Raw genomic sequence first — 23,018 nt, forward strand, 5'->3', positions numbered from 1 at the left:
GAATGCGCATTGCGTATTGGCACATAAATAGCAAGCAAGCAGCATGGATGACTAGATAGCTTGAGTCGGGGAAAGCGGTGATAGGGATACAACAAACAGTGGTAGAGGTCAATTAGACGATGTCGCGCAAACTCATGGGGACTTCCGGCTGTCACGACATCAGCGAAGGGTCTTACGGAATAGCAAGCATACTTACGCATTTAATCCTAGAATCAAATAAGTATTGTTCATTCTTCATCACATGAATATGGATACTCACTTATAGAAGCACTCTATTGAGCGCAGCATCTCAACATCGCCGCCAGTAGCAGTCACAAAGTTGACAATAACGCCTGCTCGTGAATAAGTAGGAGCAATTGCAGGAGCCACGCTGTAAAGGACATGAATGAGAATGGGACGCCCAGCTCGATGATAACCACCTACCGATGGGCATATTCTTCAACAGCTTTTGGTAAATCTGATATGACACGCTGTCAAGAGTGAACTGAGAACTGGCCTAAATCTAGGCTTACCGTAGTTTATAATCAAAGGTATCTGCGAAACTTCCGGTGTCTTGACTTGCACGTCGTACACTATCAGGACCTTCGTTGGCTGTCGCATGATGCCAGAGGCGGGACTGCGGAACTTGTTCAGGGCGGCTAACTTTGCACCAGCATTCATGTCTCCGTGCTATCTGTATGGTGAGAACCTACGCGCGCAAATTAAGACATAATACCCACAAGAGGAACTGCTTCGAGGCCGCGGCTGGCAAGCTTGTAGACTACTGAGTCCAACGCCTTCATTCCTCCCACGTGAACAATGGCATGAGGAACATCCAAGTCATCGAACAGATCCGCAAGAGCATCTAATTTCCATTCCCGAGCCTGCGCTGTTTCCGCGCTTGAAGCTCCGCGGCCAGAACCGATAATCCCTAACCCTCCTGAAGGCAGAGGCGCATCGGACCGGCCACCAGCAGTGAAAGCTAGGTACAAGTAGAACTGCCGCAGACCACGAGCACCTTGGCTCGTGTCAGCGTGCGTGACGTTGCCATCACGACGCACGAGGACTCTGACAGGCTCACGCAATTGAATGGCGGAGGCAAGGTTCAAGACATCCTGAGGAACCGTATTAGAGAAAAGAGCGGTCTGACGTTCTATCGTCTGCGATACACCGTTTGAGAAATCGATGGGAGGCGAGGATCGGAGATTAACCGCTGAGAACCTGCGAGCAACATTTTGGAGAGGCGTAGCCAACGACGAGGATCCACCCGCATCGAGTCCTGGAAAACCGGGCTGTGAGGAACCAGGCGTCCCTGCAGGCGTGCCAGGCGCAGTTGGATGAGAGCGAGGTGGGGGGAGCAGCTTGATGATGTTGAATACGTATTCATGAAGGTTGCGCGCGATCAGCTGATCTACTTCGTCCAAGACAAGGAAGCGGACTTCCGAGCCCAGCAGCCCACCAGGAGAGGTAAACAGAGCATGCAGCTTTTGTGGCGTCCCGCATATAATGTGTGGCATATTCTGCTGAAGTAGGCGCAGCTCCTGAGACAAGTCGCTGCTACCAGAAGTAGAGCCAACGCCCAGAGCAGACCTGATGCCTATAGGCCCTCCGATGTCACGAATCATCCGCTGAGCTTGAGTAGCCTGATCAACGGTAGTAGAGATCATGACCACCAAGGGGCCACGAATAGGCGTCCTGGGCGCGGAATTCACCAGTGCGATGTGAATAGCTGGAATTACATAGGCTGCGATACGCTCTTGGGTTGGTGGCGCCTGTGCGATAATGTCGGATCCCCGCAGCAGGAAGGGCAATGCGCGCTGCTGAATCTTATTCGGCGGTCCCACACTGCAGACGAGTCAGTACCAGCGACAGTCTTGCAGCGTCTCACATACCCAAATGTATTTAGCGATTGTAACAAATCCGACGCAAGAGCGAGCTGTTCCCATTTCGTGATGACAGGTCCATTCTCTCTGGATGATGCGCCCAGGCTACCCGAAAAACTTTCGCCCTGATGCGCCCCAAAATTAATTGACAGTCAATAGGTCATTCACACTTCTAATAACTCACGATAGTGCTTTCACGACGCAATAGTCCAGACACTGAACGGCGCTTGTCCCGAAACATGGAATCTTGGCGACTGAGGACACTTGGCGGCGATTCAGTTGTCCTCAAAGGGATATCCAGGTGACTGGCCGACCAAGTGCGCATCGGTGGGTTCGGGATGCGCTGATTTGTTCTCATATCTAAACGATTGGCGAGACTGTGGCCCAGACTCGAGCCTGGAGTCAGCAAGGGAGGAGTCATCATCGAGGTGGGGTTCAAGTCGGGCGGAATGCCTCCGCCAAGCGAAGGAGCATTCTGTAGACCAGAGTGCGACACCTGCATCTGTTGTGTCTGAAGCGCTAACAGCTGTCCGACAGAGGATGTAAGGGTATTGAGCCTATTGGAGATCTGGCTGATGTCGTCAAATGGCGCCACCTGATGAGGCGCGATTCCCGCACTCATGGACGCACGCGGTCCATTGGAGGATGAGAATAGCGTCTGCGGAGGAGCAGAAGCAGGAGCGAAGGGATCCTTGAACTCTGGCGGGGCATTTGCATTGACTGTACGGTCCACGAGTAGATCCACCTTGCGGTTCACATCAGAGAGCTCCCGCTGTACCTCACGCGTCGCATACTCGCAACGCGCGAGCCGGTCTAGTATATCATGAATGAATGGAGAAGCCTTGAGTTGAGCATCGAAGCTGGTCGAGAGATCCGTACTGGATGCGAAATGACTGCCGGAGTCAAGCGAAGAAGCCGGTGACGACGAGAGGAAGGAAGCATGAATCAAGGATGACCTAGCATTGGCCGTGCCACTTTCCAACATGGCGGACTGCGTGTTAAGAAGTTCCCGACTGCGTCCGAAGATGGTTCCCAACGCCGAGGTAGTGTTAGACGCCAGCTGGCCATTATATGATGGACCAGGAGTGTCGTCGGGTTCTGTTACTTCTGACAAACTCCTTGAGAGTGGCCTCTCGTTCGAGAACGTCTTGTCCATGTCGGGTGGCGCGCCAGCAGGCGAGCGGCGTTGGAGATCTTCGCGCGATGGGTTGAATTGCATCCTGGTTTCCGGCCCCCGGTCGCGGTCATCCTGAGCCTGAGGACTGGGAGAAGACCTGACGGAGCGATGGTCTGTCGGCGACAGCGAGAGGGAGAAGGTCGATGTGCTGAACTGTTGATCTCTGTTCGTTGGCATCCTGAATCCGAGTCCAGAACCTCTCCCGTTCTCCTCGTTCACGCGCATTCCCCCAGGAAAAAACGGTGTCGAGGCGGGGTTGAGACCAGGGCTCCTAGCTATCGGGTCCATGGTTGTGTCCTTGCAGCTTGCAACGATCAGACAACTGCGAAGGGCGGTGTGTGAATTGCCACACGGAGACATATCGATGCTAGCTGCATGAGTACTGACCTGCAATATTCGAGTCAACTACTAAACTGAATCCATGCAACTGAGTAAAGAGATAGACGGATGGGAGACGAAGAGTGTCGCCGAATCAGCTCAGATTGAGCTGGTCGGGTGGAGTGGACGAACCAAAGTCGCCAGCTGTAACAAGTCGCGCCTGATCGCACGCACTGATCGGCAGTCGCGCAGCTTACGAAGCGGATGCATCTCCTTTCATGTAAACTTGTTTGTACTGGATTCTGCAAATACATACAACGACAGCAACGACATTATAGGACGATAATAATATGTTCAGCAACAAGAGCAGGGCAGGCAAGCACTAGGACGGTCCAGGAAAACAGCAACAACACGCAATGGCTACATGATAGTCCGAGCAAAGGAGATGACGTCCCATGCCTTCTGTCTAGTTAATTCGCTCGTCCGAGGTGCTTCTATATCCTTAGAAGGACCAGGTAGCGGTCGGCCAGGTCCAGTGGTCACAGGTGGATGCTCGGAAGTCTCTGGTGGAGGAACACCAAGATCCACCACAGCGGTCCTCTCAACCGTTAGACGTCTGCAACACAGCACTTCAACACAGGATTCGACAGAGCAAACGGCTCACTTACTTTACCGTCCCGACGACCTTGCCCACCGTCTTTGAGACACCCAGTCCGAATATATCGCGTGGCGGCGCTTTGCTTGCTATGCGTTCCTCCAGGATTTTCTGCGTCTCAGGCAAATCGTCAATGCTAAGGGAGACCTACACAATCGAGTTCAGACATTAACGAACTATACCGTCAAAAACAAACGCCACTGACCGTCATCTTGACCTTGGTCCCGGGAATTATCTGTCCATTGGCACACAGCGCCCGTCTGGCCGCCGTAATATCACGGAATTCGACTGATGCATACTGTTGATCAGCTGCACTGGATACATTCGGGAGGGGTACAGCGCTTGGGACACCCGCGCTTGCGCGAATTTGTATGCGATAAACCTCGCCGTATGGCTCGAAAACTGTCTTTAGCATCTCTTCACTGACAGAAGAATTGAGCTGCAGCGATACCAAAGAGTAAAATCATGTATGTTCGATTACGAGAGAAAGTACGCACGTTCCCAACGAATATATACGACCATTCGTGTCTTCTGAGCCATTGATGTTTCGGCACTTCTCTGACTTGAGACTTCTTCTTCTTGGACATCTCCAGCTTGTGTTTCTTGCCGATGCCCATGGCGGCAGATGCTCTCTGTTTCCCCTTCCCCTTGTCCTGGGTTCGTTTAGCCCCTGGACTATAGTCTACGCCAAGAGTCATATTGGCTAGCTGCTGCTGAGTGGCGTGAAGATAATCCTCTGCACAATAGATGAAATGACTTGCCCGTGAAACAGGGTCAGCCCGGTCGATTGCGGGAGGGCTGGGGGCCTTATTATAGCGAACCATGGTCGTCTGAAGCGGATGGTTCTTTGCGGGGGAGTGACGTGGTTCTTGACAGTGATTCGACGTGCTGGGTGCAGGAGTGCGCGAGCGGAGAATTGAACGTGGTGCAAAGTTTATATGAGTGTGTAACGTAGATGCGACCCATGGTGGTGGCCAGTCGTTTAGCAAGTGGCCTGCTATTTACGTCCGGGCCAGTCGCCACGATTGATGAGACTTGCCACATCAGGGATCCTCAGACGTCCCAGTCAATCTCCGCTCGCTTTATGCCGCGGCACGTGCCTCCGCGGCAAGTTTGCATCCGTCCTCGCGGTCGCGGTCCGATCAACTGTGCGCTCGACGCCATGGACACCCCCAAGGTCTATCGCGCCGTCGTGCGAGAGGTCTACAAAGCCGTCCGTCGTCATTCACATCTGATGGACTCCAATTCATTATTGACATCGCATAGTCCATCTCATCACGCGTAACGAGATCAAAGACAATTCCTGCGAATTTCCGTGCCGTCTTCGAGCAGCAAAATAAAGGTGGCCAAACTCAACATTTCCACCATGACATGCAAAATGCCGTGACATTTTTGCAATCACAGAGAATGTACAAGGTCAGCACTGTTGGTCGTGAAACTTACTCGGCCATGAAATCTGATGTAGAACTGATCAGACACTTCTCGACCGCTATAACCCGTTGCATGACTTGACAACCGAGGAAAGAGTCAAAGCCACTGCCCGTCGTGTAGGATTGGACATGCCGGCTCGTGCACCGGACGATCAAGACAATTGAAGGTGGCCGTAGTGGCCTCGGGGTCGTTGCCAGCATGTCATGCCAAGGAGCTCCACCGTCCCAAATTCGCTGTCCTGCCATCTGCGGCTGCTTGCGAGGCCGTCTCAACCCGCTGGTGATGGTGCGTCACGGCGGAGATTCAATCAGCTTGACGAAAGAGACAGCACGATGGCACTGCAGCTTGTCCAACAATGTGTATGGAGAGCAATGGACGTTCAGCGAAAGCATTGATCGTGTAGCAGTGGCTCTAGAAGTACAGTCAAGAAGTAGTACGGCAGTATCAACACCTAGAAATAGGCCCTTTTCACATATGTGTCCGGTATCATGGGCCACAAGCTGATATTGAAGAGCTCATTCTGGTGGGGCTGGTGGGGCCTCCCTGTGTTGACAAAACATATCAGCCTAAACCCGGGCCCAATGAAAGACAGATACTTATAATGTACAAGACATTGTTACACCTAACGATCAGAAGTGAGCTCAAAGCACAGCCCCGCGAGACGATTTTGCTCACCGGATGAATACCTCGCCCAGTGCGCCGTTCGACTTGCCGTCCTGGAACTCCTCTGTGTTGGCGAGCTGCCGATCGTGGGTAGCAGCCATGAGATGAGAAAAGCGACCTGGAAAAGAGTAGAATAGCACGTACCTGCAGGTTCATGTACCCATCCGTGCTCACGAGGAAGCCCTTGTACTCGAGCCCCCACTTCAGCTTCACGTAGACAGGCTTGCCCGTGAGCTCCTGGATGAACGGCTTAGGGTTGACGGGGTTTACCTGCGCAATACATAGAACATCAGCGAGGAAGACGGATTCGGGCAGCAGCGTACGCACGGCCGACATGGTTGTGATCAAGGAGACACGTGCGGACTTCGAAATGGCACTGAAGACGGCTGTCAGATATAAAGACCCTCTTCGCGCGGGGGCTCGCCCTCCGTTTCGCGCTCTCCCTCTGATTCCTCACCGCTGCTCTCTCCTGACGTGAATCTAGCTCCATTATCTATGAACAATATGTCGGACCGCGAGACTGGAGGCGTACCGGGCTCTGATGAGGATTTATCGCTCCCGAAAGCCACTGTCGCCAAAATGATCACGGGTACGCGGATCGCTTTAGCCTTACGCGCTGTTCGCTCACATATAAGCAGAGCTACTGCCTAAGGACGTGACATGCGCGAAGGAGACGCGAGACCTAGTTATTGAATGCTGCGTAGGTGAAGTACTACGTGTTTTGTTCGCCGGCGTTCATTGCCATTTTGACCCATATTCACTGCACCATAGAATTCATACACCTGATATCCTCGGAGGCGAATGAAATATGCGAGAAGGACTCTAAGAAGACGATAGCACCGGAGCATATCATCGCTGCTCTGAAAGTGCGTATCCGTTTCCGTCCGTCTCGCATTGATGCGCTCAAATTCTCCTTAGCATCTCGGCTTCGAGTCTTTCACTGAGGAGGTCGAAGACGTCCTGAAAGATCATAAGCAGCAACAGAAGGTTTGTGATTGTCCACTATCTTCTTGTAATGCCCCTCACTGAGCGCGGGTCCTCAGGATCGCGAGAGAAAGGTATCCAAGTTTGAGCAGTCTGGCATGACCGAGGAAGAGCTTCTCAAGGCACAAGAAGAGCTTTTTGCGCAGAGTCGAGCGAAGTTCCAATCAACGCAGCAATGACCTCTCTCACCGTCTCACTCTGACCTGGTTCTCGCGAGGGACATTGGACCAGCTACTGTATACCATGTACGACTACGCTAGCTGCATGCATACATGTATCGCCTGTTGTAATATTCTGAGTTATTAATTTCTATGTAGCCCTTCGCGATCGATTCGCTAGTTTTTCCAACCGTCTGGTAGGTGTGTCTCCGTTCCAGAGCTCGACTGTGCGTCCGTTATCGTCCGTGATTTTCCTGAGTTGGGGAAGGCCTTCTTGCTCTATGATGAACGAGGCAGAAACTGTGCCGTACAACGCAGCTGGCGAAGGAGTCCCGCTTTGTATATGCGCATATAATGGACGATCTTGACGTACCTCTGTAGACATCTCCATCTGCCAAGTGCAGGCCGGCCGCCAGTCCTCCCAAGAAAGCGTTACCAGCACCTGCATGACATGAGAAACATTCTTAAGTGTATGCAATGCATCACGATGCACCTGTCACATCGACGATATGCCGTTGAGCGTCGTCCTCGGTCCAGAAGGCAGGAACCCACTGTCCTTTTCTCTCCCTTGTAGCCACATATGCGCCCAAAGCGCCACTACGAATGACCACGCATCCGCGGCCCTCCCTACTCACCCCGAATTCGAGCAGATGCTTGCATGCTTCCTCTACCAGGGACTTTGTTGGCGTCCCCGGCATGGATAGAAGGGACATCGCCTCCTCTGCGTTCGGGCTGCATTTCATAGTCTGTTAACGGACGATGGACTTGACACACGGTGCATGCAAAGTTTACGCACCTGAGAACAGATATAGCTGGGAGCACCTCGAGGAGGGCGGTTAACTCCTCTGGGACACATCTGTCCTTGCTTTGCAAGGAGCATCATGATATCAGCGCATGTCATTTATTATCAATGATCGGTGCGTTTACGAACGGGTATGGGCTCGTATATCGTGATTGGGTTCCATGCTGGATCTTCTCGAACTTCTGACATGATTGCTGTCGCCCTCGTAGGTGAGCATATGAAGTGCAGCATATTCGGCCGCCAAAGTTTCGTGTTGACCAAATCACGGGGTGTTAATCTGATTCGTGGAGTGGTATATTGAAAGCTATTAACATGTCGATTAGAGTTAGGTCGGTTGATGGCATCAGTATGCGAGACTCGCCCTCTATGATCTCCTCTGTACGAATTCAGTGCTCGTGTAGTGGGACGTGCGGGATTGTCACGGTACAGCCACATCGTGTCCCCATATGAATCGAGTTTCTCTTGGATGTCTGGCGGGAAGTCGTTCCCTCTATCTACGATCATGCCGACTTTCTCAGCGGGAAGCCTGCCATCGGCCGCAATCAGAGCAAGCCCTCTAGCACCCCTTATGCGCATGCTCACCATATACGTGCTCCTATCGAGGCGTATGTTCCTCCTCCACCAATCTGTACGAGCCAGAGTGGGATTAGTCTCGCAAAGGGTCTGCTACGTATCAGTCGTACCTGAGGGGGCAGAATGCGACCAGTGGGCTTATTGTCCTCATCATTGAACTCAAAGTCGTCTATTATGAACATGCCCAGAGTGACAAGCACTTTGCCATCTGTGTCGATGCTGTCGGGTCCGACCATGCGAGAGTGTGTATGGAGTTCGGTTTGAAGGCGGGCCAGCTCGCGCTGATCTGATCGAGATCCGATCGCGATTTCGCAGCTGAAGCGCTAATCACCGTTGACGCGTCGGTCAGCGCTAATCACCGTCGACGCGTCGGTTGCTCCTGGCCACAATGCAAGTGTGGGTTGTTACATTCAACGATGAGGCTGTGGCTGATTGGGAAGGGGTGAGCTCCAGTTTGTAGCTTTACTCGAATTTTGCTCAACGCTCGTCGCGCAGATCTATCAAAAAGGGCTGGAGCTTGTAGATCCAGAGTCTCGGCAGCGCCTTCAAAGATTCTATCATCGAAAGGATAGTTTTAGTGCGTACCAAGCGAACGTCCAAACTCTGAGTTCATCGAGACACCTATTCCAGGAGGCCTTGTTGGTCGTCTTCTTCCCAGGATGCTTCTGAAAGAGCGAGGGGTGCCTCCGGATCGCATGTCGTTTGGCAAGACAGCAACGGGCAAACCATACATAGCGAGTCATTCCCCTAAAACACGTTTCACGGGTGCTAAGTAGTGGTCTATTTCGACCTCTTTTCAAAAGAAAGACAACAGATCACCTTGCCGAACCCATCGGATACAGCATCACGCACGACAGTGGATTGATTGCGATGGCTTTCGCTAGCGGAAACGACCTCTATCATGACCCTCCAGCTTATCGCGTCGGTGTAGACGTGATGAAATTGAAGCCACCCAAGCACGAGACATTTCGTGCTTTCGTTGATGTTTTCAATGATCAAGTAAGTAATGATGCAATTGGTCCAGACTTGAATTAGATCAACTTTCTTCTAGCTCACATCACTAGAACGTGATATACTTCTCCCACCCACGGCATCTCCGCCCTTGTCTCAAGAGGAAGCGTTTAGGCGCTTCTACTTGATATGGACGCTCAAGGAAGCATATACCAAGGCGCTGGGGCTCGGCCTTGGGTTCGACTTCAAACGCATCGAGTATGACGTTCCTCGAGATATCGTGCGGATTGATGGTGTTGTACCTCGAGGCTGGGAGTTCATCCGCTTCCAGCTGGAGAATACGCTTGATGATGGCTGCCAAGAGAAGTATGTGGGAGCGGCAGCGAGATATATCGGAGAAGCAGTGTTGCCTGTGGAAGAATGCGTGGTTCATTTTAGAAATGCAGGATCGTGGCTGAAGGTATCGGATGCAATCGAGTTCGTCGAGCGAGCATTGCGGGAATTGCAGTAGTCAATATTCTGCTGAATCTTCTGTACTTCTTATACTGGTTATCTTATACTAAACCAGCAAGATCCAACTTCTGACCGCATTGTCGTATACATTGTTCCCGATGATGCCGCAGTGATAGGGCCCGCCGCCCAGGAAGATATCGTCCCACGTGATGCTGCCCTACGCCAGTACCGTTCAGTGCCTGAGCGGTACAGCTTTCCTGACTCTCTCTTCTTCGGTATCTGGCCGACTGTATTTCTACTCCTCCCTATCGTCCTTCACGGCTTGGGAACATGACGCGCACACGCTCTCTGCGCTCGCAAGCAGTTTCTCCGAAGCTTGACACGTCGTCGCGGCCGTCGTCTCCCACATTCTCCGAGACAACTAATGCTTCCGTTCTTGATTTTGGGCCTGATGGCCCACATAAGATTATCACTCGCGCGCACCTCAAGATGAGCATGCAGGCCTACGAAGACGTGAGTTGTGCATCTATGGTTCACGTTGGAAGCTCGCACTGACCTGTTACATCTGCGATCAAGTTGCTGAATAAATCCGCAGCTTATCGCGGCGCGCTCTTGGCTATGTCTCGAGCAACTGCCGGATTTGCAGATGCTATGGGTGTATGCGCTGGGTATGCCGCTTCTTGTATGATCGAATGCCTTCTCATTCATGTCATCTTCTCGTGCCAGTTTGAAGGGTCCGAACTACGAGTCTGGGACGCGGCTACAGGTTGCATCTGGTTTGCACCATCTAATGAGCAACCACTTTCATGTTCTTGTAAGAATTAAAGAGTTGTCGATTTCAGGATATGTCCCTTTGCTAACGCTGAGATAGGCAGAAACGCTCGACATGCAGTTCGAGAAGCCCCTGAGGCAACACTTTGAGGACTACCGCAGGGTCGTTAATGTGAGACTCTCTTACGCGTCATATACGATCGTACTCAACCGAAGCTCGACTTTCTCACAGGAACGGTCCAATGCATATGAGAAGGCACTACGTGAGAAGAGCAATCTCATAAGACAGACCGAGATGGGTAATTACCATAGAAAGGGCCGAAGTGAGTCCATCCCCAACAGTTTGACAGTATTGCTATCGGTCTGATCGCAAATCAGGTTTGCAGACATTCCGAGAAGCGTTGGCTATCCTGCAGAGACAGGTAGACGAGCTAGATGATTTGAAAGAGCAACACTATCAAGAGATCATCGAGCATGAAGAGCGAGTCTGGGACTTTGTGCAAGGAAAGGTCTGCTATGTCGTGCGTTCGACGCTGGATATATTCGATAGGTTCACTAGCAAAGCGTGAGTCACAGCTAGCATGGTGTGCTTCGTGTCCCTCAGTTCCTAACATGCGGTATTCAGTTCGGATCCCGTCATTGAACCTATGCTGCAGACGGTTCCTGACCCGTTCGATGCATACGGGCCACCGCCTTCGGAAGATCAGATCTTCACCATCCTGCCTCCCCTTTCCGTCATCGCGAATGCACCCTCCTCAACACCCAGTCCTCTTACCTCCACTGCGACTGAACTTGACAGCAGTGACGGTATCCCGTCAGCCAAAAGTTCGTGGACACCTAGCACAGGCGGCTTTTTCCCTGATACAAGTGCCGCATGGGCGGATGTGCCGATGTCGTCGCCTCCTCGCATAAGGTCGGCAACCTCTCCTGTCGCTCCCGCTCGCTCCGCCTCTCCACAAACGGTGGATGCGACTATCGCTGCTCCTCCTCCATCATCTCTGAACCGACGACACTCGCTTCCTCCTGCTTCTGGCTCACCTCCGACTATAAACCACCAGCCTCGGAGGTCAGAGTCCAAGCTACGCAGCGTTCTTTCTGTCATCGATGAAAGTCATTCGCGGCAGAATGGCGAAGCCAACAATGTGCCTGACACAGCCGACAGCCCAGAGCTGCAAGAGCGGCAATCTATATCCCCACCTGTCGATACTCCTCCTATCAACGGAAAGGAAACATCCCCGGCTCACTCTGGGCAGTGGGCCTTTTTCAGCTTCCCTAGTGCACGCCCTAGCAATGGCGATAGTGAGGCTGGTCAGCAAAATATCACCCTGTCCCAGGTGCAATCGCCGCCGATGTCACCACGGGACAGTCTGACTCCTCGCGCAGAACGCAGTCGTAGTCCACAATCAGATGACACTGCGATTCCTATCACCACATGATCTCTTGCTTCTCTTGTTTTGTATACTCTCATATTTTGCATATACATGCACATACCGGTAACTTATGGACTCCGCAACGCTTGTGTGTTACGTACTCTCCATGTACTATAACGTTACCTTGGGCATCCGCTACCTCTTCGCCTGCCTCTCGAAAATGTCTTATATATATGGTCCATATATCAATAGCATTGGGATTGATTATGCATCCAGAGTATCCACACGAAGCAGGCTACCGCGGGCGAATGCCATATTGTGCTAGCACAGATGCACTAGCGGGGGCGGGGCTCCTGAACAGCAGATCTGTACCGGCGCCAGTCTTCGGGAAAGCGATGACATCGCGGATGCTCTCCGTTTTGCATAGAATAGCCATGAGGCGGTCGAACCCTAGCATAAATGAGGCGATGCACTTCTTATAGAGGGCATGCAACGTACCGAAAGCGAATCCCCCATGAGGAGGAGCTCCACATCGCAGAGCATGCAGGAGGTGCTCAAATGAGTTGGTCTCATGATCGTCCAGCTAATCATTGAGAGAAGTCATTTCCACTTTCAAGTAGATGATTAAAAAAAGCTTACCTGCAGAATCTGTGCGAAAATGTATCCTTGCATAGCTGCATCGTGGACCCTGACCGACCCGCCGCCGATTTCTACGCCGTTCAGGACGAGATCGTAGTGCTGTCCTCGCACCTGATATAATTGCAACGACGTCAATCATTCACTATCGTCGAGAGAGACATGAATAACAGTACCTCAGCCACATCGCCACCGTACATCTTTTCGATATCTTGCCACATTGGAGCCGTGAACGGATGGTGAGAGCTACTCCACCTCCCATGGGCTAAGAACTCCTTGTCGGTGTCCGCATGAGTAAACAGCGGAAACTCGGTGACCCAGAGAAAGTGAGGATCGCACGGAAGCGTGAGATCCCCTCTACTTTGTGCGAGACTCGCTAGCTCAAGACGAACACGGCCAAGAGCAGTGGAACCTCCCTATTAATGGTCAGGCTATGCTGAGAATTACATCCGATTTGAATTGACCTCTGGTCTGCGACGGCGTCTCGTGAGCCAAACTGTCCCTCCCATGTTTAAATCAAGTGCTTCAGTTAGATGTGGGAGCTCTTGATTCTCAGTGCCCTCTTCCAACTTCGTCAAGACCTCTTGCAGTGTTTTTGACTGCTTGACCCATGTTGTATCAGCACCAGTTGGCACATCTACGGATTCCTTGGTGGACAGTCGAAGTCAGACAAGATGCGAAGGGTTGTCCTGGAGGCGCTCACCGTGCCAGTTATTCCTTTTGCATGAAGTTCTTCAACAGCTCCAAGAAATGGGACGTCAGTCGACCGCGATCTTCGCACCACAAGAGCTTCAATAATTTCTCCTGTGGAAGCCAGCAATTGACGCATGGAAAGAGGTAAATACGGAGTGATATCCTCAATCTGTTGAGCGATGATATGAGCACATGTTCTATGATGAGAAACAATGCCTCGCCTCTAATTTGAAGCGCAAATCAGGCTTGTCACTACCGTAGCGACCCATCGCCGTGTCATATGTCGTGACGTTGAACTTGGCGGGTAGCTCGACTCCCTCGACTTCCAACCAGACTCTGCGGACAAGTCTCTCGACAATATCCCGAACCTCATGTCCGCCGATTCTCCAACTGTCCGGTGAGCGGGAAAGGTCAGTCCCGTTATCCTCATCAACGCTGGTCGAGACTTTAGTATCAACTTGGTGGCCCTTCGCGTTCGTATGTTCTCCCCAGCTGACCCATGCCATCTCAAGATCAACTTGTGTGAATTCAGGCTGCCGGTCCTTTCTTCCGTCTTCATCACGGAAGCAGCGGGCGAGCTGGTAATACCGATCGATAGCCCCGGAAGCGATCAACAGCTGTTTGGGCTGCTGCGGGGATTGCGGAAGAGCGTAGAAGAGCGGCTGCGACGTGGGTTGATGCGATTCAGGTGAACCATCCTCGGCGGGGTTAGTCGTCACGCGGGTGGGTACCAGGAACTCCCTGGCGCCTTCCGGTGTAGATTTCAGCAAAACGGGGGTCTCAACCTCAGTGAAGTCTATGAGAGGTGGCGGCGATCAGATAAGCTAAATGCACGACAGACGCGATGGACACTCGACTTGCCTTGTTCATGAAGGACCGTTCTTATTATATGAGCTACTTCGCTGCGCTTCTTCAAGTTGCTGGAAAGAGCGTCTCGGCGGAGGTCGAGGTAGCGATAACGCAATCTGAGGTGTTCATTCGCCTGAGGAATGCTGAGTGAGGTTCGAGCGCGCAACAACACAGCAAAAGAGTCCTACAATTAGAGCGTGCGTACCAGATTTTGGGTGTCGTTTGGCATGAAAGGTAGGCTTCGATCAGCGGGGTTCAGTAACATGAACGATTCGACCAGAATCTCGATGTCACCACCAGGATACTGTGTTCGTACTGGTCAATCACAGAACACAACGTATTGAGATGTAACCGACAGGCCGCCGATGATCCTCCGTTCGCGCCTTAACTAATCCCTGCAGCAGCACTGTCGACTCGGTGGGTATGTCACGCATTCTTGATAGAGCTTCTCCGCATGTATTTGCAGCTACAACGAGTTGTAATGTACCGTATGGATCCCTCAAGTTGAAGAACGACAGTTCCTTATTGACTTTTCTAAACGATGGGTAGGCATTCCCGATCAAGCAATTTCTCTACTGACACGGACCTTTCTGGGAGAAGCCAGCCGGTCAACACGACCCGGCGGTCAACTTCATTAGACGATAGTGATTTACAGGTGTGAGTGCGCTTCGGAAACGGCCCTGTAAACCGGGATGAAGTATGAGAGATGAACACATATTAATAGCGACGCACTGCAGTGGGCCACATGTGCTGATACTAGCGCAATAGCATCTACGGCCGACGATGATACTTGTAAATTGCAAGAACTTGTTACGTTCCTACGCGATTGACAAGCGATCCAACGAGCACGAGCGAGGTGTCTTATCGAACAGCGACTGAGAATGTCTCGCAGCACAACTCGCATGGTCAGACTCCAGCTGTGCTGCACCGAGGACTGAGAACCTAGAAAAGCCGGACAGTACTGGTGGGCGCTTGAGTTGCGCATTTAATTGGCATTTAATGAAAAAGAGCTGTCGCGCCCCACGTGATCAATACGCGTTAACCTTCAACGCGTCGCATGTCGCTCCGAGTACTAGTGTATTGAACAGAGACAACACATGAGATTGCTATGAGCATGCACGACGCTCAAGACCGAGCATCCCGTCATCCCTGTCAGCTGCCATATATCCTGTCCATGCAAGAAATTGGGCAGTTGCCACTATATAGGAGCAGACTACTTAGCTTCATCCATTCGTTGATACGATGACGCAACCCGAGTTTGAACCCACATAACGCAGACGTCGAGTCTGGCATTCGTCCGCATGACTATAGGTATCAAGCAAGCTAGTAGCTCGCACAAAAGGGTCGGAAGCGCAAATGGCAAGGAGACCAACTAGTACACTAAATACGATGTGACAGCATACAAACAGAGCAAGCAAGATGGACAATCGTCCTTTTGAATCAATGGCCTCGACCTCTGCCTCTGTAGACTCGGATAAGCAGTGAACTGAGACAAAATACTTTGAATTCCTTACCTGCCACGAGCACGGTACGGACTGTAGCCGGAAGAGCCTCTATAACCGCCCCTGAAGCCACCACGATAGCCTCCTCTCCCACGTCCACGTCCACGCATCCAACCTGGTAGGTTAGTTCGCTTTGCTGTGACCTGAACAAAGTGTCAATTAATATGTGCCTGCTGCACCATGAGCAAGTAGCACCGACCTTGAGTAGACGGCCCTTGAAAAGAGAGTTGTCCAAGGCGAGAGCGGCGTCGATATGGTCGGCTTCTGCAAACTCTACGTACGCATATCTGCAGCAGGCGTAACGTCAGAACGAAACAAACGTGCATTGACTGTACACGAACCCCTTAGGATGACCAGTGAATTTGTCACATAGGATGGTAACTCGATTGATCACACCGCATGCTTGGAAGTGCGCCTGTATCTCTTCCGGTGTCGCGGAATAATCAACCTTAACAATAGGAATGTCAGATGGGTGACAATGCTGAGGACCATCAAAGTGCGCCACTAACATTGCCGATGTAAATGCTTCTACTGTCCGCCGCGACCTGGTCTTCGTCCATCTCCATCGGTGTGGATGTTTCCGCCTCAGTGGAGGCACGCTCTGCCTTTTCTGCAGCAGCCTGCATTTCCCGTAGCATATTGGCTTCCCTTTCCATCTCTTCCACTCGCTGCTTCATGATCATGATCTCCTACGTTGTGGAAGGGCGCTGACATTGTGAGCATTCTTCATCAGGGTACAACAATTTATGACAAACCTTAGTCTCCTCCTCTTCTCCATCATCAACAATGGGTTCCGAAGCGGGATTCGATGGTTCTGTGACTGAAACGTCGGACATGGTGAGACCTTGCTTCAGAGCCAGTAACAATTTAAGTGAAGGAAAGAGATTGAAGTAGCCGTGTGACCAATATTTACGTGTGATGTTAGATCCGTGACAAGTTCTTCCACGTGACACCGTGCACCTCTCTTTTTCGCAGCCACCGACGCGCGATGACTGGAGCGCTGCTTGAGCAGTTTGTGCAAAGAACCCTTGCTTTCTATACGGAACTATCCTCTGCTTTCGCAAATTAGAGAAAGCTTCTTCCCTTACATCGTTTGGGAAGATGAATGGAGATGGAAGCCTTCTTTGTGGTTGGCGGTGGCATGGTTTCTAGAGAAGCTCAAAAATAGTGAACATTCCCGAAATAGCTTGATGAACTTTCAAGTGATTGTGCGAATGCAACACCTAGTCTCGACAAGGTAGAGCATCTGTGTCACAGGAAAGAGGTGTTACCTTTTTTCATCAAGGCACTAGAGGATCCAATTAATCTCAATGTCGCGATTCAGATAGCATTCATCATGCCCACGGTAGATATGGCCCAGCGAGTCCTAGAGATTGCATGGATGAAAAGGGTCAAAACCTGCCATATACGTCAGTATTTTCTCCTAGCAAGTTAGCCACAGTTTATAGGCCGCGCGCATATACTGCGCGAGACCGGCCCACACGCCTTTGACGATGACGGCCACGATGACGGCCATTTCTTGGGTATCATTGAAACCCGACCGAGTCATATATACGTGTCCTTTCAGGCCGTTGTCCGTCTTGCCTTTGAGAATGGAGATGTCACCAAATCCGCGTAAGTCCCTTCCCAGTAACGAACTGGCTCATGGAGCTCACAATCATGGACAATACCATAATCGAGATGCTGCGTCTCTGCCCTGGCAGCAATATGGGCTAGCGCGGTTGACGGGGTTAGTGTTCATGAAAGCTGAACGGTATGCTGATGCGCTCTCCTTTGCTCGAGCGGGCGAACCTCCTCTACTCGAAGTGTCCACGTTCTCGTTGCCCTTGCGGGCTTCGCAAACAAAACAAGTAGATTGAAGAGCTCAAGTGTTACAGTGCGAAATTGGCATACACGAGCGCGCTAGCATCGTTCCGAATGCGGGGCGATCGCGAGCCCGCGAGGCAACACTTTGTGTGTCTGAGAGAGAGTTCACCCAAACGTGTTCCGAAATAGTTTGGCCAAAGCTGCACAGCGAAGTGAGTGTGATCGCGACGCTTGCTATCCTGCAAATTTATATGCTGTCCTCGCAGAGAAAATGAACATGATGCCTCGCACTCTCAACGGCCCGGGGCAGTGCGCACAGTTATTTGTGGCTCACCTAGGATTTAGGGACGGGACCAGACATCTAGCCACTGGCGGATAGTAATGCCGAGGCCAAGAGCTTCATTCTTAACACATGGGAAGAGTGCGCTCTGCGCGAAGCCGAGCACGTTCCTCTCATCGCGGTTTTCGTAGCACGTCGTGCTCTTTGTTCAATGAAAATTCCCAAATTCTGTCCCTGAATTACCGTTTAGAGGAAGAGATAATGCGAGCTATGACACAATGAAAGGCTCTACCAAGCATTCCCGGGGACGATCACCTTGACGCTGCAGCCGGCTTCACCTCAGAAGGCATTAGTGCAACGAGCTTCTTTCAATCAGAGGGAGTAAGTGATAGGATGATAATATCACAATTACTTGCGTTCGCCGCCTGACCAGATGTTGATTTCTTTCATTGCATGTATCTGACTGCCTGCTATGGATATATGGATCATAATATTACAAGTGTCATCATTATATCTACGTATGAATATCATTGCATTTCCGCAAACCGAAGCCAAGTCATGCGCAATACGGGGTTCATAAGGTAACGGTGCAAGCAAACAAAGCCGGGAGAGCAAGGATATAGTGCGTGGACAGCAATAGTAAGAGCTGATGGTGATGGCTATCGAGAGGTAAGAATAATTTGAAGGGGAAACGGGAAAATAAGAAGAAACACATGCGAAAGCGGACTCATACAAAGGTAGCGAATGCGCCTTGCATTAGTTAGCAGATTGATAGATAGACGAATGAAAGCCGTATCTACCTGTGGCGCCTAATAAACCCAGTGCGGAGTAGCCCAACCAAAGTTCAATTCGTTGTTTGAATGCTCTGGGTCAACATCTCCTTCCACGGGAATCGCGAGCATTCGAGGTGTCACTGGAGGGGATATCCACTCCTTCGCAGCAGCATCGCCTTTATACCAGGATGAAGCGGTGCCGGGTGTCTTAAGACGTGCCACCCAATGCATCCCTGACAGCTCGAACACAGTCAGTGCAGGCAACGAGGCCAACGTAGCGGCAATATGCGTCTGCAATGTCTGAGTGGCAATTGAACGCGATGGTGAGAGAGTTGCATTGCACAAGCATTGGTTCAGACATACCATATCAGGCGCTTCCCAGAACACACCGGTCGTCATGAGCCTCAGGTAGACTAACTTGGGAAACGCCAGCGCGACCGCCGCGAGTACTTCTGCAGGCGGCGCACTGGTGATTGCGCTGAATACTTGAACCTCCGAGTTGTGCCCGTTTTCCGAATCTCTCGGACCCAGATATGAATAGAATTTTGGTTCAGGTTCTCCCGCACTCGGAGCGCTCGCGGGCGCAGGTATATTTTCGAGTTGCAGGTCACCCGACAGGTGGATCGTGGTGAGCGGGCGAGGAGCTAGAAATGGAAGTAACGACGCTGGTCCGCTATACGATTCCAGCAGTGGCACGTGGGTGAGAGGCAGAGCTTGACCGCTTGGAAGTGCACACTCCGAGAGGTGCAACGTCCGTAGTAGAGGCGTATGTGCGAGGAAGCCGAGAAGATGCGTTTCAAGTGGAAAGGAGCACGTCAAGTGTTCTAGGCGAGGCCACTCGAAATCGAGTCCCGATACGACCCAGCTGGCATTTGAATCCACCAAGAGTTCCAGCGATTCGAGCTGCGGCATCTCCCGAAGCGCTGCGTGTAGTTGCTCATAATACGCTCGAGGAGTGTGGTTGGATTCATCGATGGTGATCGAAAATCTGCGCAATAAACGTGCCAGTTCGGGTCGATTGGCCAGCGTACAGACGATGGGTAGGTTGCGGGTATATGCCGATACAGACACCGAATGGTAAAGAACTCGAGTCGCGCTTTGATTGACAGAAGAACAGGTTAGTGCAAGGCTTGAGAGCGTGGATGGGTATGAGGAGAGTGGCTCGCAAATAGAATCCAGCAACTCGGCCGGGAGCGACGTGAGAGACATGTTGTGCGACCAGGGAATAGGAAGCTGGGTGACAGGGTATATAAGTGGGATATCAATGGCCAACAAGCGAAAGAGGAAGACCGATGATCATTAAAGAGGGTGGGACGGGCCAAATCCTGGGGAGGAACGGGTCAAACAAGATTGGCCAATAGATTCCAGCCTTGCCTGATGAGATAAACCTGCCACGGAGGTAGTCTTACAGCTGCACCTCAGAAGAAGACAACGACATGAGGAAGGCCGGGCACGACGAGGGCGGGCTCGAGGCAGAGAGACGTCCTGGGCCTCTTTATATGGACGAGAGACTCGGAGAACGCCCTCGCACAGCGCGCTGATTGACCACGTGATCGCAGGCGTTTCTATGCACAATTGCACGGTCAAGTTTCAATAAAAACGCCAGCATCCTGTACGTACGTACTGTATGGCATGTCTTTCTTGCCGCAACCCGTTGAATCATCTTATTCAGGCTCATACGGAACGTATGCCGTAACACACCGCCGCTTTGCATGGCGTCCACACTTTGTCTTCATCTGCTGTGCGCTGCTCGTGAGAGGTTGGGCATATCCATCGATTTCGACCAGTGATATCTGCTATACTGCTCTCAAGTCTGATCCACGTGGCGATGAGTGCTCGTCATCACACGCGGGCTCTGAGGCTGTGTCTTCTCCATCAGTCTGCAGGTTCATCTATCATCAAGTTCCAGAGTAATAAACGCTTGTACATCTGAATTGACTGCAGCGGACAGACTGTCCGGTTCCGCATGCCTTGGTCGACAAGCGTTGAGAAATCTCTAACATGCTTATGGTCACTCGTCGCGACTGCTCGCTCCGTAAGGTGGATCCACTCGTCCAGATGTTGTAGCTTTGAATGTATTGGCGTCAGTTGTCGGTCACAATGAAACAAACCTTGTCCGCCTACGACACTCTGCTCTAGTACTTATGAGGCGGTATGAGAGACTGGGAGATGCATGAATGCTCACGCAGAGCTTTCTGGAGCATCAACATGAGGAGAGCTAATTGGACACCGTGGCACAAGTGACTCAGTTGCGTAGGGTTGCTACACAGGAGCCCATGATAGAGATATTATCAGCATGAGAATTTGCCAATTGACTCCCTGATGTAGTTAATCGTTCAGACTCCAAGGGTTTCAGGACCATTCAACATCACATCTATGTGCGCGGAGAGAAAGATTAAAGGCGCAAGGGTGTCGGAAATGTGTTAGACTTCGCGTGTTTCGTGGCCACGACCGCGCATTTTGTTGGGATGCAACAGCGCCGTTCATAAGTCATGATCAGGATCAGAGTAGGAGCCATTCCATGGCATACAGAGAGAAAAGGCTCACCGGCACTGCGGCCATTGACCGAGCGTGTCACGTGAGGGACTGCGCGAAGCGGACATAGATCGTTCGTCGACTCGACGACAAAGCTTGAAGTGTCCAGCTTCGCCTTCGTCGTTCAGCATGTTACTCAACACTTTACGAAGATGCGCTCGAGCGCTGTCGACGGCCACCCAACCATATCCATTCTCTAGCGTCGCCAAAATCCCACCTAGTCCTGCCGTCCCGCCTCCAGCACCGCTACTGCAAGGCAAGGGCCTCATGCTCCATCTCGCGCAGACTATCCCCAGCCCAGAGAAGCGAGAAATGATGTTCAAGTACTTTTCTCGAAAGTCCCCTGAACGCCTCCTACCTGGATCAGTCTTGACCGTCGCGCTGAGCCAGGCACCAGCAACGTTCACTGGCGTCCTCATATCTGTGCGCCGGCGGTCCTTGAACATAACGTTTGTCCTCCGCAATGTAATCAATCGCACGGGCGTGGAGATGGGGTTCGATGTGGCCTCTCCTCACCTCAAGAGCATCAAGGTCCTCAAGCGGGCTGACGGTGGAGCCGGGAAGGCTGGGAGACGGACGCGCCGTGCGAAACTGCACTACCTCAGGGATTCACCTGAGAAGATGTCCGCTATCTCGGCGGGTATGCGACGGTAGGCGATGGCGTGGGCATGGTACGTGGTATACTGGTTTGATGTTCACATGTGGTGCTTACGAAGCGATTGGTGCAGCGTCGCGTTGGAGGCGTCGCGTGAGAGAAGCCGACAGGTCGGGAGAACTGCGGCACCCTCAGCATCACTAAGGGCTGAGAGGTGGAAGGAGATGCGGAACTACGGGGAAGGCTCAGCGCGTCCCGAAAACGTGTTATCTCATAGACATGACCGGTTCAGCATGCATCAGGGCAATCTGTTGTTTCAAAAGCAGATCATGTTACCGACAGGTTGCGTTATCATCGATGAGGACTGCTAACACGTTCCTATGTTCTACCCCTTCCGGAAGATCCCCCTTTCTTCTGAATACGTACAGCACGCGCCACCTTTTTCATAGCAGCTAACTATATCCTGCTGGGCCACCTGAGGGTGTAAGCATGTTTTAGAGACCGGACAGTTCGGACGCGATACCAAGTGCGGTCGGCACAAGTGACCGTCAGGCAACCGATCCGAGTGTCAGCGAGGCACTGTCAACTGACCACGACTGCCCCAGGTGTTTTCACGTAAACGCTGGTCTCAAGACCTTAGCTGGCAGCCCTATGAACTTCCTGCAGTTTGATCGATGAAAGAGGGGCATCCGCATAAGGCAAGAAAACAAGGTTTTGCTTCTTTCAAACTGAATTGTCCGCTAGAACTGCGGCTTCGAAGGCACGATGGACGGGATTGCTGGGAACGTTTTCCGCATAAAGCAAGTAAACAGACGTGAAGCGCTGTCGGAGATTAGGCACGCTGCGGGAGGCAGGGATCGTGTCCATTAGCTGAATGAAGAATCACGCACATTGACTCCAGTCCGCCCGAATGAATGATAGAGTTGGGAACGAGGTGGTCAACTGGACGAGGACTGCTCCGCTCAGCTGCTTCGCCAGCAGGTCTACGCACCCGTAGGCTGAGGATATGGTGTGTATCGGATTAGATGGAGAACACAACTCGTCCCGACTGCACCGAGAGCTGCGCCCTTAAGCGATGGCGTGGAAGCACCGGCACAGAGGCTGCGTCACGTAACGAGCCAACCCCACTGTCCGCGCTCGACCGCGGACTCCACGTAGACGAGGCTGTGTATAACTCGGCG

The 23,018-nt window shown here is 51.9% G+C and overlaps 12 protein-coding genes across 12 annotated transcripts; 5 read left to right on the forward strand and 7 right to left on the reverse strand.

Annotated features, from left to right (window-relative positions):
• Positions 1 to 255: 255 nt before the first annotated feature.
• Positions 256 to 3,327, reverse strand: LAESUDRAFT_638961 (P-loop containing nucleoside triphosphate hydrolase protein; the record flags this gene model as incomplete). Its single annotated transcript, XM_040903508.1, has 6 exons — positions 256 to 370; positions 424 to 457; positions 513 to 669; positions 720 to 1,824; positions 1,872 to 1,987; positions 2,047 to 3,327. The coding sequence occupies 6 exons, from the start codon at positions 3,325 to 3,327 to the stop codon at positions 256 to 258; spliced, it is 2,808 nt and encodes a 935-aa protein (XP_040770452.1).
• A 296-nt stretch (positions 3,328 to 3,623) lies between these two features.
• Positions 3,624 to 5,026, reverse strand: LAESUDRAFT_808443 (uncharacterized protein). Its single transcript, XM_040914066.1, has 5 exons — positions 4,774 to 5,026; positions 4,510 to 4,722; positions 4,218 to 4,451; positions 4,026 to 4,159; positions 3,624 to 3,973 (listed from the first exon to the last, which is right to left on the reverse strand). Exons 1-5 carry the CDS (start codon positions 4,834 to 4,836, stop codon positions 3,778 to 3,780), a joined length of 840 nt encoding a protein of 279 aa, XP_040770453.1. The 5' UTR covers positions 4,837 to 5,026; the 3' UTR covers positions 3,624 to 3,777.
• A 148-nt stretch (positions 5,027 to 5,174) lies between these two features.
• Positions 5,175 to 5,607, forward strand: LAESUDRAFT_639352 (uncharacterized protein; the record flags this gene model as incomplete). Its single annotated transcript, XM_040903538.1, has 3 exons — positions 5,175 to 5,225; positions 5,279 to 5,428; positions 5,488 to 5,607. 3 exons carry the CDS (start codon positions 5,175 to 5,177, stop codon positions 5,605 to 5,607), a joined length of 321 nt encoding a protein of 106 aa, XP_040770454.1.
• LAESUDRAFT_808444 (small nuclear ribonucleoprotein SmF) lies at positions 5,519 to 6,442 on the reverse strand (the record flags this gene model as incomplete). The annotated part of the gene is made up of 5 exons (XM_040914067.1): positions 5,519 to 5,988; positions 6,044 to 6,065; positions 6,119 to 6,183; positions 6,251 to 6,376; positions 6,434 to 6,442. The coding sequence occupies 5 exons, from the start codon at positions 6,440 to 6,442 to the stop codon at positions 5,959 to 5,961; spliced, it is 252 nt and encodes an 83-aa protein (XP_040770455.1). The 3' UTR covers positions 5,519 to 5,958.
• A 168-nt stretch (positions 6,443 to 6,610) lies between these two features.
• Positions 6,611 to 7,269, forward strand: LAESUDRAFT_733504 (histone-fold-containing protein; the record flags this gene model as incomplete). Its single annotated transcript, XM_040910430.1, has 5 exons — positions 6,611 to 6,695; positions 6,745 to 6,810; positions 6,878 to 6,972; positions 7,025 to 7,093; positions 7,150 to 7,269. The coding sequence occupies 5 exons, from the start codon at positions 6,611 to 6,613 to the stop codon at positions 7,267 to 7,269; spliced, it is 435 nt and encodes a 144-aa protein (XP_040770456.1).
• Positions 7,126 to 8,902, reverse strand: LAESUDRAFT_22190 (Ribokinase-like protein). The gene is made up of 8 exons (XM_040901623.1): positions 8,734 to 8,902; positions 8,633 to 8,676; positions 8,412 to 8,576; positions 8,180 to 8,354; positions 8,045 to 8,109; positions 7,742 to 7,980; positions 7,622 to 7,690; positions 7,126 to 7,566 (listed from the first exon to the last, which is right to left on the reverse strand). Exons 1-8 carry the CDS (start codon positions 8,857 to 8,859, stop codon positions 7,400 to 7,402), a joined length of 1,050 nt encoding a protein of 349 aa, XP_040770457.1. The 5' UTR covers positions 8,860 to 8,902; the 3' UTR covers positions 7,126 to 7,399.
• Positions 8,903 to 9,011: 109 nt separating this feature from the next.
• LAESUDRAFT_689951 (uncharacterized protein) lies at positions 9,012 to 10,160 on the forward strand (the record flags this gene model as incomplete). Its single annotated transcript, XM_040906040.1, has 5 exons — positions 9,012 to 9,065; positions 9,119 to 9,200; positions 9,254 to 9,357; positions 9,431 to 9,622; positions 9,675 to 10,160. 5 exons carry the CDS (start codon positions 9,012 to 9,014, stop codon positions 10,083 to 10,085), a joined length of 843 nt encoding a protein of 280 aa, XP_040770458.1. The 3' UTR covers positions 10,086 to 10,160.
• Positions 10,161 to 10,190: 30 nt separating this feature from the next.
• LAESUDRAFT_740202 (uncharacterized protein) lies at positions 10,191 to 12,234 on the forward strand (the record flags this gene model as incomplete). The annotated part of the gene is made up of 7 exons (XM_040911065.1): positions 10,191 to 10,540; positions 10,604 to 10,695; positions 10,754 to 10,841; positions 10,899 to 10,970; positions 11,031 to 11,121; positions 11,177 to 11,363; positions 11,424 to 12,234. Exons 1-7 carry the CDS (start codon positions 10,358 to 10,360, stop codon positions 12,232 to 12,234), a joined length of 1,524 nt encoding a protein of 507 aa, XP_040770459.1. The 5' UTR covers positions 10,191 to 10,357.
• A 114-nt stretch (positions 12,235 to 12,348) lies between these two features.
• On the reverse strand, positions 12,349 to 15,308 carry LAESUDRAFT_22275 (uncharacterized protein). Its single transcript, XM_040901628.1, has 12 exons — positions 15,079 to 15,308; positions 14,933 to 15,026; positions 14,703 to 14,880; positions 14,552 to 14,650; positions 14,359 to 14,479; positions 13,719 to 14,293; positions 13,508 to 13,666; positions 13,269 to 13,451; positions 12,981 to 13,220; positions 12,808 to 12,918; positions 12,667 to 12,751; positions 12,349 to 12,618 (listed from the first exon to the last, which is right to left on the reverse strand). The coding sequence occupies exons 1-12, from the start codon at positions 15,248 to 15,250 to the stop codon at positions 12,464 to 12,466; spliced, it is 2,172 nt and encodes a 723-aa protein (XP_040770460.1). The 5' UTR covers positions 15,251 to 15,308; the 3' UTR covers positions 12,349 to 12,463.
• A 100-nt stretch (positions 15,309 to 15,408) lies between these two features.
• On the reverse strand, positions 15,409 to 16,720 carry LAESUDRAFT_689958 (RNA-binding domain-containing protein). The gene is made up of 6 exons (XM_040906041.1): positions 16,604 to 16,720; positions 16,358 to 16,537; positions 16,190 to 16,296; positions 16,048 to 16,135; positions 15,861 to 15,991; positions 15,409 to 15,808 (listed from the first exon to the last, which is right to left on the reverse strand). Exons 1-6 carry the CDS (start codon positions 16,682 to 16,684, stop codon positions 15,787 to 15,789), a joined length of 609 nt encoding a protein of 202 aa, XP_040770461.1. The 5' UTR covers positions 16,685 to 16,720; the 3' UTR covers positions 15,409 to 15,786.
• Positions 16,721 to 18,739: 2,019 nt separating this feature from the next.
• Positions 18,740 to 20,027, reverse strand: LAESUDRAFT_719249 (uncharacterized protein). Its single transcript, XM_040907595.1, has 3 exons — positions 19,998 to 20,027; positions 19,071 to 19,940; positions 18,740 to 19,007 (listed from the first exon to the last, which is right to left on the reverse strand). Exons 2-3 carry the CDS (start codon positions 19,914 to 19,916, stop codon positions 18,744 to 18,746), a joined length of 1,110 nt encoding a protein of 369 aa, XP_040770462.1. The 5' UTR covers positions 19,917 to 19,940; positions 19,998 to 20,027; the 3' UTR covers positions 18,740 to 18,743.
• A 1,261-nt stretch (positions 20,028 to 21,288) lies between these two features.
• On the forward strand, positions 21,289 to 22,035 carry LAESUDRAFT_22369 (uncharacterized protein). Its single transcript, XM_040901632.1, has 2 exons — positions 21,289 to 21,913; positions 21,971 to 22,035. Exon 1 carries the CDS (start codon positions 21,372 to 21,374, stop codon positions 21,894 to 21,896), a length of 525 nt encoding a protein of 174 aa, XP_040770463.1. The 5' UTR covers positions 21,289 to 21,371; the 3' UTR covers positions 21,897 to 21,913; positions 21,971 to 22,035.
• Positions 22,036 to 23,018: the final 983 nt, after the last annotated feature.

Source organism: Laetiporus sulphureus (assembly GCF_001632365.1).
Source record: "Laetiporus sulphureus 93-53 unplaced genomic scaffold LAESUscaffold_1, whole genome shotgun sequence".
NCBI classification, from domain to species: Eukaryota; Fungi; Basidiomycota; class Agaricomycetes; order Polyporales; family Laetiporaceae; genus Laetiporus; species Laetiporus sulphureus.